Here is a 13,084-nt window from a genome sequence, read left to right as displayed (position 1 = left end):
GCCCGCAGAGGCCCCGCAGCCCGGGGAGGCAGCGCCTCGTCCCTTGGGGTCGGAGGCAGAGCGCCCGCCTCGTTAACCTGCCTTAAGACAATGCGGAAGGTTGATGGGTAACATTCACGTCTCCATCGACTAAGGAAGTTTGTGACTTGGAAGACGTGCCTGAAGGTCACTGCCAAGTGGCTTTTGTTTTGGTGTGTTCTTTTTTAATCTTCCTGCCTTTGTATATATAAGCACAAGTACGGTCTATTGGCCATATTCAGAGTATTGGTTTTTTTCAAACCTTGCTGACATCTGGCAACATAGGTATGTGAACATCAATGCACACTAAATCATTAAGTCCATCACTGCTTTTCTGGGGGGGAATACACTACTCACCTGTATTTCCACAGCAAAGTCTGAAGAAAGTGTCTTAAGAACTGAATAAGACAATTTTTCCCCCATTTGAAGTTTTACTAGTTTTTTTTTTTTCTTGAGTAGGTACGTTCTATTTTACCCTTAGAATCTAACTAGATTTTACTTAAATAGACCAGGTTTTAATGCTATAAGAATGCTTTAGGACATTATTTTCATAGAATATTTAGAACCTCTTTAAGTGCTATTGATAATTTGATTGATTCCTGTTCTCTAAATGTATTCATACGGGTATACTGCATTTACAAATGAAGAAATCTGATGTGTTCTGTCCGCAAAACGGCTGCCCAATTCTAAATAATCCAGACAAATCTCTTATTTATGAAAGTGGCAGCACTCTTGACTTGGCAGAGTTGCTAGAATACTTCCTAGTTCATGCTTTGTGCTAAGGTGTATGAATACAATACTGTAGTCCAATGATTAAGTCCAATGATGAGATGAGGGAAATAGGGTTCAGTTTCTTCCCCTGCCAGTGGCAGGGGCAGTGTCTATATCGGATTACTCGTAGGTTTTGCTGACAGTATATTGCAAGTTTGCCACTTCATTGGGTTTTATGGGAGGGCTGACTTTTTTTAAATCCTTGTTGGAGCAAGGATAGCTGTATCCCAGATGAATGTTATACCCTACAAGGCAGAGGGGTTTTTTCAGTCTCTCTGCTGTGAGAAGCACTGCATACATCCTGATGAAAATGTAAAATTAAACCTTTAGTGTAGCAGAACAAACAAAACCAACCAACCAAAAAACATGGCCCTGATGACATTGTGTGATAATACTTCCCCCCCCTCCCCCCCCATAGAAGTGGATCTAGGTTGGATGACATAGAGTGGTTGTATTGGCAATGGCTGAATCCTGCTATCAGGGGAGTGCAAAGATGGCTTAAACCTACCTTTAAAATCCTTTCTCTTTTTTGGGTGCATCCAGCATTTTTCTGTTTCTGAGTTTGCTACCAAAAATCTTAGATTGATGTAGTTATTGTTGTTTATTAAAGTTAACGGACAATACACAATTGTTGATTTTTTTTTTTTTTTTTTGATGCTGTGAGAGATGACCTGCTTTAAAAGAATATAGAGGACTACTTAGGTTTATTTTTGTGTCCTAACAGTAGGAAACCAAATGCAGATGCCTTTCAGAAACATTATAAAATACTTTGTTAAAGGACTGTGCTTTCTTTTCTGTATCAGTGATGTAGCACAGATTGACCTGAACCTGGCATTCCTAAACCTAAGCATCTCTCTAGAAGAATATTTTTATATTAGCTAACAGGAGAACTAGTGTCATAGCTAGCATAAGAATGAAGGTATGATTTTTTCAGTACGTAAAATCCAACCACGCTTGTTTCCCATTGTTCTAAAACAGGTGTGGTTTGTTTTTTTAATCTAAACGCATTGCAGAATATGAGAAAATCACGTCTGAATAACTTATTTTTCCTCTATAAAAATATATGGAAACTTTTTGGTGAAATAAAGGAAGATTAGAATGCATGCCTTGATGCTTTGACAAAACATGTTAGTCTTGTACTTCAGCATCTGCTGCTGACAAGTTGAGATGCAGAGTTCTGAGAGCTCCTTCTGCTGTGGGCTGAGAGGCCCTTTAATGGGATTCCTCTGGAAAGTTGTACTTTGATATGAAATGTTTCTCATTCCACTGCTACAGGTAACCTTTCAAAACACTGCACAGATGATAAGTTATGAAAACTATTTACTTCTCCTTAACTCCTTGTCAGTGCTTTGACTGTTTATAGTGATACTTTATATTCCTTTCCTTTGTTATTTTGTGAGAGATCCACGTGCATGGAAGGAAAAAATACGTTTCATAAATAGGAAAATGTGGCTGCAAAACTTCTAAAACAGGCAGTGGGGAGTTGGAGTCATGCCTGTTAAATTATTTTCAACTTTGTGTTGAAACTTGATCAGATGACCTGTTTCTTGTGATCCGTCAGTGCCTCTACATATTTATTGTTGTCTTACAGTACTTTAGGTTTGCCAGAACTTAAATGTGGGTTATCTTTTTGTAATTGTGTGCATGTTTTAGTTCACCAGGAAATTTCACCTTGCTATGAGAACTGAAGATGGATCCAGAAGAGCAGGAGTTACTTGGTGATTACAGATACAGAAATTATTCTTCAGCGATTGAGAAAGCATTGAGAAACTTTGAATCATCAAGTGAATGGGCGGATCTTATATCTTCCCTTGGCAAACTCAATAAGGTACAGTGTCACAGGAATATTTTTTCATTTGTTTATTATATTTGGTTTGTAATTAACATTTCTGTAACTTACAGTACTTAGCAAAATGGAAAAATAGTAGTTCATAAAGGAAAGGTAAAGGAAGCAGCTAAGTCAGTATCTTTTATATAAATATGAGAAATTCTGGTACAACCAACAGAGGTTTCCTTCAAAAGGTACTTGTTTCCTTTATACAGCTAGATTAATTTAGGTTTTGCATCGAAGAAACCCTCAGGATGCTGGTTACTCACTCTAGAGCAGCTAAAAAAGTCTTTATATAGAACAAGAGGTCACAAGTTTTAGTATATATTCTGAGTCAAAGTTTATATTTAAAGATCACATTTACTTGACCATTGTATTTGGGAAATAATTGATTTGCTGCTGGTGGTGTCTTTTGTATGACCATGGAAAATATGACTGAATATAGGAAGAAAGAAAAAGACTTCTATGGGAAAACACCTAGGAAGTGTGTCCTCTTCTCCTGCCCAAGAAACAAGGAGTATGTTGTTTGTGTCCCATTTGGCCTCTTTTAACATAAAGCTCTTCCTGAGTGTACGTGGGGCAAGAGTAGTTATAGTCATTAAGGAAGTAGGGGTGAGAGGAGGCAACTGCTGCAGAATTCATAAGGAAACATCTGTTGTTACCCGATAGATGACTCGCATGCCTTCGCTGTCATTGCTAAACCTTAATTCTACAGTTTTCAAAGGGGAGGAGAATCTATAGAATTATAGAATCATAGAATACCTCGAGTTGGAAGGGACCCATAAGGATCATGGAGTCCAACTCCCTGCTCCTCGCAGGACTACCTAAAACTAAACCATATGACTAAGAGTGTCGTCCAGACGCTCCTTGAACTCTGACAGCCTTGGTGCCCTGACCACTTTCCTGGGGGACCTGTTGCAGTGACCGACCACCCCCTCAGTGAAGAAGCTTTTCCTAATGTCCAATCTGAACTTCCCCTGATGCAGCTTCATTCCATTTCCTTGTGTCCTATCACTGGTCGCCAGAGAGAGGAGATCAGCACCTCGCTCTCCACTGCCCCCTTTGAGGAAGTTGTAGACTGCGGTGAGGTCACCCCTCGGCCTTCTTTTCTCCAAGCTGAACAAACCAAATGACCTCAGCCGCTCCTTCTAAGTCTTGCCCTCGAGACTTTTCACCATCTTGGTTGCCTTCCTCTGGACACAGTAATGGTTTGATGTCCTCCTTATATTGAGGCGCCCAAAACTGCACACAGTGCTCAAGGTGGAGCTGCACCAGTGCAATGTAGAGTGGGACAATCACCTCTCTCAACCAGCCAGCTATGCTGTGCTTGAATCATCCCAGGACACAGGGTGCTTTTGGCTGCCAGGGCACACTGTTGTCTCATATTCAACTTGCCATCAACCCAAACCCCCAGATCTCTTTCCATGGAGCTGCTCTCCAGCCTCTCGTCCCCCAGTTTGTATGTATAACCAGGATTACCCCCTCCCAGGTGGAGAATCTGGCACTTGCTCTTGTTAAATTTCATACAGTTGGTGATTGCCCAGCTCTCTAGTCTATCCAGATCTCTCTGTAAGGCCTCTCTACCCTCGAAGGAGTCCACAGCTTCTCCTGGTTTAGTATCATCGGCAAGCTCACTTAATGTACATTTGATTCCTGCATCCAGATAATTTATAAAAACATTAAAGAGCACTAGCCCTAAAATTGAGCCCCGGGGACTGTCCGCCAGCCTGATGTAACCCCATTTACTATAACCCTTTGAGCCCAACCCGTCAGCCAATTGATCAGCCAACGTATTATGGACTTGTCTAGCTGTGTGCTGGACAGTTTATTCAGAAGGATACTGTAAGAGACAGTATCAAAAACTTTGTTAAAATAAAAAACCCCCCACATCTATTGGCTTCGCTTGGTCAAATAGATGGGTGACTGTCATAAAAGGAAATTAAGTTGATTAAGCAGGACTTTCCCCTTGTGAACCTCTGCTGGCTATGACCAATGACTGTATTGTCTCTCAAGTGTTTTTCAATAACTCCCAGAATAATCTTCTCCATAATTTTACCTGGTGCTGAAGTGAGACTGACAGGCCTGTAATGACCAAGGCTTCTTCTTACCCTTCTTGAAAATTGGGACAACATTTGCCAAATTGAGGTTTTCTAAGGGCAGCCACGTTCTTTCCTCTTCAGAGGAGAGAGGATGGATACTGCTCTGGCAATAGGAGTAACACAGTTCTGCCTTCACTGCTTCATCCTGATGCCTGTTGAGTCAATAAGGAGAGCTAGATGTCTTCAGAATGCTTCTCTCAAAAGGGAAAATAAGAAATAATTAGAGTGAGAGATTTCTTACCCGTAGCAAGAGGTAGGCTTTGATCTTTTATCTTGACCTGGATGAACACACTGAACTGATTAACACCTATCTGAAACTCTTATTCAGGTACAGAATTGCCAAAATATGTAGCAGCATAGTAGAAACCAAGCAAAAAAGCTTTTAGCTGTCACATCAGTCCATCTGCTGTGGTATTTTATGGACTTAATCGTTTTAGGAGCTTAAGAATTGGGAGAGCAAATCATCCCCAGTGTTCATCTGCTTCTGTCTGTTATCTGAAAATAAGGATGATATGTGAGGGGAATGTGTTGCCAAAAGGAAGATTGTGAAATAAGATGTCAGTAGCTATTCTCTTAACTCCTATGATTACTTGGTCTCTTACATCCTAAAACATAAATATTGTGGTTGAGTTCTGTTAGTGTTGAGGGGAGGGGGAGGTGTTTCTAACATAAGAGCCTAATTTCTTCTACAGTCCATTCTGAGGGTAAATGAATGAGCAGGGAGAGAACGGGTAGGAGGGAGATCAACAGTATCTCAATGATAAAAATGTTTTTAAACGCTGCACATTGTTATATTCAGGAACCTGGGTGTCAGTAACTGGTGTGCGGTGATGCCTATTATTAAGCAAATGTGAAAACGCTGAGAAAAGAAGAGACAAAAGAGGATGAGTAAGTTGAGGAGTTTTGGAAGTACTTTTCATGCTTCTAGAGTAGCATGGAAGATCTCCTTAAGCACATGTTTCTTAAGGATCTTTGTATTGTTGACTTCAATTGTGGGTGTTCTTGCTTATATAGGTGTAGTATTTTCTGAGGCTTTTTCTCCTGTAGGCAGGCTTCAACAATACTTTGCACTATTGAGTTCCACAAGTTAACACACACACACACACACACACTCTCTTATTTCTATAGAAGCTCAGTGGCATTACCCTTTCAATACAAGGTCTGGAGGAAGCGGCACAGGCTCTCGCTACTTAAAGATGAGGGAAAAAGAATGGAGGGAGCTGATCCAGGTGCCATTGGCCTTGGCTGAAACAAGTGATCTTGGAGCTTTTGCTGCTGTTACTGCTGGTGAAGAGAGACAACTCTGCTACTTCTTTCTATAACTACTTAGCTACCAAGGGTTAAACTGAAGGTTTATTTTTCACAGTTCCTCTGTTGCCTCAATGTTCTAACTGATGTTTCACAGTGACTTGTAGAACCAGGGAAGCAACAGAGAAATCAGTTAACTTTAGTCTGAATTGTCAGCCAAACGGGTCAGTCTGTAGATCTAGAAAGATTATTTTTTGTCACTTAAGGGAGATAAGACTTATCTAACTTCAGATGACTTCAGTGTGGACAGCTTCACCTTGAATCACTTTTAGACAGGAAGAGGAATAAGGGTTGGGTTGTTTTTTTTTTTAATTGTTTTGTGACTCATCTCTTGCTATTTAAAGTGGGTCAGATGAATGCTGTCCTAAAATTGCATGTGTTCCTCACTGGTTTTATAGGGAGACTGAGGTGAATTACTGCTGTTTTGCCCATGTTTTTTAGCTGATCAAGGCTTCTAAGGTTAGGTAAGATGAATCTCCCCTGCACTGTTCTGAACAGAACTGCAGATACCAAGTGTGAGCATCAGTGAAGGATGGAGAGTTGGCAGAATTTGCTAACTTATGCTACACCCCAAGTTTTCAAGGGAAAGATTTTTTTTATTTTAATTTGAATAGTGTAGGTGTTATGCATCATCATGGTGAAGGAGAAACAGCGGAAAGTAATGTTTATAAATACTGATAGGAGAATATAAATGGACAGATGCAAACAGGTGGCTTAAACAGGCAGTAAATATGGATGTTAATGTTTTAAAGAGGGTCTTCAGCTTTGCCCTGAAACTTACTCGTATTCCACTTGTAAATATCCCTCTCTCTGTGCTTTGCTTCTGTTCAAGCTCTAGTTACTATAAACCAGTCATTTAGTAGTTGCAGCCTAGGCTGCTCCATGCTTCAAGAAGTAGGATTATTCTCCTCTCAGTACTGTTCTTGGATACAGCTTTGAAACATATTTTTATTCTTTTTGCAAATCTGCATATGTTCACTGTTTGGAAAGCACTGTTTTGTGACTAAGGTTTTCAGATGTTCTGTACAGACTGCTGCATCCAGAATACAGTAATCCTTCTCAATTGTCTTAATGCTAAAATGTGAACACGCTATTGCAGATTTTGCCAGCTTGTTCCAATGTTGTAAAAGGATACAACTCTGAGAAATCACTTTGATACTTTGATAGAAAAAAATGCGGGGGTGGAGGCGTGTTGTCTTTTTAAACCTAGAATAGGTGGTGGTTCAGCGTATGTGGGTTTATCAGTGAATAGGTGCTTTTAACATTGTTTTCATATCCAAAATGCTTGTCACTGTCTATTCAGAGTGTAAACAGGTATGTATATTATATAAAATACATATAAAAGTATTCATGTAGGGGGAACTTCGGGCAATTAAGAGGCTAAAAATACTATGAAGTTAGGAAAATCCACGTGCATAGTTTGCATTAGGGTTCTAAATCCAGATTATAGGCATATATTTTCCAGAAATTTTAACTCTGGTTGCAGGCAAACAGTAGGTAAGTGACACAGTTTGCAAAATGAAGAACTGAGCAGTAGTAAATATTGGATTCCACAGCCTGCTTTTGTAAAGAAATTGTGAAAGGAGGTTTTCAGAAAAGTCTCTGAAATTTACCGATTCACAGAAGAGCACAAAATCTCACCGGGCTTTTGGCAAGTGAATGTTTAAACTCCCCTGTTTGTTCATTTAATCCATATATATAAAAAAACAACAACAACAAAAAAAACACCAAACAAAAAAGCCAACCAACCTACTAAAAAAACCCAACCTGCATCTGTTTGACAAGAATAATGGACAGGATTTTGCCATGCAGAAATATGCACAGTTCTACAAGTTTTCAACAGTGTTTAGATATCAGTGGTATGGAACTTGCACATAAGCTTCACTAGTGACTGATGCCACTGAGCCTGGCTGGCAGGCCAGTGTCCCTTTTCTGAGCAAGATGTTCATTTATAGTTATTGTTCACCATGAAAACAAAATACGGTAACATTTGAAAAATCAGTTGTTCTAGAGAGATTTATTTTAAGCTTACAGCAGGGTTGACTTGCTTAGTAATGATAGCAATATTTGCTCTAACAGAGCACTTTCAAACTTCTTTTTATCCTTGGACATAACACAAGCGTGTAAACACACAGATTGTAAGTTCTTACAATACTAATTTTTAGTCTTTAGTCTGCAATTTCAAAGTAATTTTTTTAAAATTTGGCTTTCAATAGAAAATAAGTATGTTACTTTTTGTTTCTGTAGGCTTTTCTTCCTTCAAAAACTTCAAGGTGAATATGAATGATCTCAACCAAACACTTGATCTGTTTGGAGGGGAAGGGGAAAGAGCACAAAAAGTTGAGCAGCTGCACAACTGTTGTTTGTTTCAGTAGTAACACTTAATGTTACAATATGTCTGTCAAGAGAAGAGAAGGATTCTTCTGAAATATGAATTTAATGAGCATAGCCATTAATTACACCAGTTGCATCATATAAGAACTCTGACTGCCACGGCTTTATAACAACTGTCGGCCAAATTACAAACACAAACACCATTTGCCTTCTGTTGAAGGCAAGCCTTATATCTTTGAGAAGAAGGGAAGGTTTGCCTCCTATTTGCTTTATGGAACTTCACCACACCCGATGCACAAATGCAATGTGCAGGACTAGGGATATTTTATACATCTTTTTTTTCCCCTTTTTTAATATAACTCCAACTCCTAGTTTACAGTTTCCTCACAACCATCTTCGAACTTCATGCTGCTGTTTTTATGGAAGCTGGAGCTCTGTTTAGAATCTTTTTTGCTTACTTGGAAAATAAATCAGTGGAAAATGGAATCACAGGCTCTCCTTCTCCCCCTTTCCTCCCAACCACTGTTGTCTAAAACAAGAATTATAGTATCTCCTAGTTGAAGATAATCTTACAAATTGGTGTATATGCTGTCTTTTTTTGGAATTCTAGTTATGTAAATAAAAATACTTACTTGATTTGCTCACGTTTTTAATGTCTAGGCAAATTGATCTAACTGATCTCTAGCTGATCTCTACTATAAAGCAGTGCAGAATGACTTGAACCAGTAACTGTGGAAATGCGAATATTCCTCTGTGTGTCTGTGTTTGTTTTGTTTTAAGGCACGTGTATACACTGCTGCAAAGAATAGAAAGCTTTCCCTTTCTACCCTTTATAGCCCACATTCAAAGAAACTCTGAGCATGCTTATGCATTAGAAAATGTTTAGTGTGTGTAATGTATTCTCTAGTCATCATAAAGAAAAAGAACCTGTAAAAAGTTGAAAACTGGATGTGCATGTGAACAAGTCATTACTTAGCATGTCTCATTTTTTCCTGACTTACTGATTAAAGTCTTTATTGTAAAAGCTAGTGGTAGGTCAAATACTTCCTGGATTTCTGGGATTGCTGACTTCTCACTGATCTGTGAAAACCAAACCCTGGGATGATATATTAAGCGTGGAGTGCTTGCTGGCAGTTCAGGCTTCTCAAGCCAACCCTTACTAGCTGTTCCAGTGACATTTAACACTTCTGCCACCATAACTGCTCATGTGGAAAGCAGTTGGAGACATGGGTAGATCATGGGTGGGCTTCAGCCCATATGTAAATAAAGACGGTCAAATTAAGCTCACAAGAATCAAAAGAATGGGTGAATAGTAGATGTCGAAACCTGTGAGCAGAGTTGTCCATCTGCAGTCATTAGTGTTGGATTCTGAATGTGCAAGCAATGGTTTGGGATAGGATCTTCATCTGCACACAGTGCCAGTGATACCAGGCTTGCTACCACAAGATTTAACTGCCTGTAACAGCTGAAATTATGATGGCATTTCAGCAGTCCTAGATCTCACAGACAACTGATTCTTTTTTTCAGTTGTGGGAGCTCAGGATATTTAAAAATCAAGCTTCTTAGCTTTGCCTGTTGGCTCACAGAAACTAATTAGCATTTGGAAATATGTATATTATGTCACTCTTACTTCAATGAACAGTTTTAGATCCGTCCGCTAACCAATGTCTTTCAACCCTTTTAAAATTCTTTGAGCCCTGCAATTCTGGGGAAGCTGTTAAGAATCTGAACCTTTCAGCAAAGTAGCAGCCAGCTCACTTCTCTGCTGGAATGGCTCTTGGTGCAACCACAGTCTTCTAATATATTGCAGTGTGGTTTAAAATCCCTTGCAACTGCTGGAAGATCAGCGACAACTGTTAACCAGGAACACCCACTCCTGAGGAGAATTGTATTTTGTGTCCAACTGTGTATTTCTTCAACCCAAGTCAGAAAAGAAGATTATGTACTTTTCAGAAGGGAGTTTCCTCTCAGAATCATTCTGATGTGATGGGCAGAAACTCTCTTTAGCTTATGTATGAGGATAATAATAAATGTCTTCAAATCTTGCTTCCTGTACAGAGATGTCTTCTGATTCTTTAGGTGAAGCAGTATAGTTGGCACATGTACATGAATGTAGTCTTGTTTTAAGTTAGTCTCACCTGGTGGAATTTGGACATAGGAAGGTTTCAGCGTTACTCAGGAGGAATACTTAACATTGAGTTATCCCTGACTATCCACTATTCAACTCCTAATATACCTAGAGTATTTTTTCCTCTTCTGACTAAATGTTTTGATGTTTGGGGAAGGAGAGTTCTTATTTGCTGGTGGAGATTTACTTCACAGTCTTAGGCAATGAAATAAGAAAACGACATTTTTTATGAGATGGCATTATTCCGTAATGGATCAGATTCTCTGTGTAATAAACAGTGAATGTTTTCATTTTCTACCTAGTTGATATTTAAATTTTAACTGATAGAATATTAAGATGGTATTTGTTCGGTCTTAAGATTGAGAGGAAATATATTTACCATTGGCATATTTTTTTGTAATTACCTTCCTTTATATATACAGAAGGTGTGGGCAAATACATACCAACCAATATAAACAGAATGTTTCAAAGTCCAGCTTTCAAGCAGTCTTCAAAGTTGTTAGGAGTATTAAAGATTTCGATCTTTAATATTGAAATAATATTAATCACGTAACAGATGAGTAAATTTCTCAAATATAAAAGATAACTCCACAAATATAACCTGGTTTAGTTTCATATGTGAAAAATTGCTGTATTCTTGGATTCTAATTTTTAGTACCTATTAAAATGCAGATCTTGTGCTCATAGTGAGGGAGGGAAGGAAGGAAATTGATTGGCTCTAAATGGCATCTATACTGTATGTATTTCAGAATGGTGTTATATTTCTGTTTACTGTTGTTACAAACTCTCAGCCTTTTTTTTCTTGAGTAAATTTTATTTACTAGAAGCGCTTTACTAACAGCTGGTCTCTCAGTTTAGGCAGGGCAGCAAATATAAAATAATGCAGTAGTAGTCTCACGGGTTCTCACTTCTCACGCCCAAGTTGCACACACCTTTGAAAGATGATGGGTTTTATCTCTTCCTCTTACTGCTGATGAGAGTATTCAGCATTCAAGTGAATGCCGCGATCATTGCTGAACTGTTCTGGTTTTTTTCTTGGAAATGAGCAAGGAAGGGGTAGTTCACTTGTCTGCTGCTTTTTCAAAACCTTTTTTCAGGCAGGATAGAAGAACCTCGAGTAAAAAACAATTACATAGAATAAGACCATGACTTAACCTTTGGGAGAGTCAAGAATTTGCCTAATCCTGAAAACATCCCAGATGTCAATCTGCAGTTAAATGTCTGCATTAGCAGACAGTTATCAAAGGCTAAAGTGCCATTTACTTGCAACTTCTTTTTTCAATTGCTCTGAATTGAAGAGACATACTTATTTACCCTGCTGAAATGCTTGCATAGTTCAAGGAAAAGAGTAATTTTTCCAAAGAAAGGTGCTACAGTTTGTTTTTTCCAGAGACCTGGCCTGTCTGCAATACTTGGTTAACTATTTCCTGTCCTGAAGATCTTTTACTTATATGTCAATACAGTGGGTAGAGTTAATAAAGCTTACTCAATGTAGCCACACAGAATTACAAATAACTTCTAAGATGTTATTGTCCCACTTAATCATGCCTGCTTTGGTTGGAAGGTTTTTTTGTTTATATTTCAGCTATACCTGAAATGAAAATTTACGAGGAAAGATAGTTATTTGATTCTTTCTTTATTCCCTGTCCTTAAAAGCTGAGATGCTCTTCTTGTTACTTCCCTACTTCCCCTGGAGATAGGATAAGGGTACCCTGTCCCTCTCCTGTCCTTTGACTTCCTTTTCCAGCCTCTAAGCAAAGTAAGACCAGACTTCACTATATTGTTCATGACTGATTCCATATGAAAACTCAGCTGCAGAATTCTGCTGTTTCAGTGTAACAAATGCATTTATGAGAGAAAACTCTTGAATGCATTTAGTTCTTCTCAATGTGCTAGTAGGAAACCTTTGACATGCAGTCATCACATACATCATCTTTTACGTTATAGCTATTTATTCTCATCTCCTTTCTTCCACAGGCTCTTCAGAGTAACCTGAAGTATTCTCTATTACCAAGACGGCTGATCATCAGTAAAAGATTATCTCAGTGTTTGCATCCAGCACTACCTAGTGGAGTGCATTTAAAGGCACTAGAAACCTATGAAATAATCTTTAAAATTATTGGGACAAAATGGCTTGCCAAGGATTTATTCTTGTACAGGTAGACTTTTCTTTAAAAGCATATGCATTTCACAGTCTATTTTAATTAACTAATTTTTGGTTTTCTTACCTTTTTTTTTCTTTTTCTTTTTTCTTTCTTTTTTTTTAAAAAGCTCTGGTTTGTTTCCTCTGCTGGCAAATGCAGCAATGTCAGTGAGGCCTGTTCTCCTTGGTTTGTACGAGAAATACTTTCTTCCTCTCCAAAAGTCCCTCCTGCCTGGTCTTCAAGCCTTTTTAATTGGACTGCTGCCTGGATTGGAAGAAGGGTCGGAAATTTATGACAGGTAAGAACTAATATTAATTTAAAAGCAATATACAGCATTTTGCTTTCCTAGGGAATTCTCAGGAAATTTCTGTCAGCTCTCTATATAGAAGGCTTGATAAAAGAGCTTCTAAGGGTGGAAGTCCCTGAGTCTGTGAAAGATGCAACGAATAATGCT

At 38.7% G+C, this 13,084-nt stretch overlaps 1 protein-coding gene across 1 annotated transcript in view; it reads left to right on the top strand.

Annotated features, from left to right (window-relative positions):
* The first annotated feature begins 2,479 nt into the window (after positions 1–2,479).
* Positions 2,480–13,084, top strand: part of DOPEY2 (dopey family member 2) — a 48,658-nt gene continuing 38,053 nt past the window's right edge. The window contains exons 1-3 of the mRNA XM_009581837.1: positions 2,480–2,617; positions 12,464–12,645; positions 12,758–12,928. Of these exons, the coding sequence (XP_009580132.1) occupies positions 2,480–2,617; positions 12,464–12,645; positions 12,758–12,928 (491 nt within the window). The remainder of the gene's footprint in view (positions 2,618–12,463; positions 12,646–12,757; positions 12,929–13,084) is intronic.

The sequence above is a fragment of the Fulmarus glacialis genome, unplaced genomic scaffold (assembly GCF_000690835.1).
Source record: "Fulmarus glacialis isolate BGI_N327 unplaced genomic scaffold, ASM69083v1 scaffold2367, whole genome shotgun sequence".
NCBI lineage: Eukaryota > Metazoa > Chordata > Aves > Procellariiformes > Procellariidae > Fulmarus > Fulmarus glacialis.
Note: the sequence above shows the minus strand (reverse complement) of the source record. Positions and strands in the feature narration are given on the sequence as shown.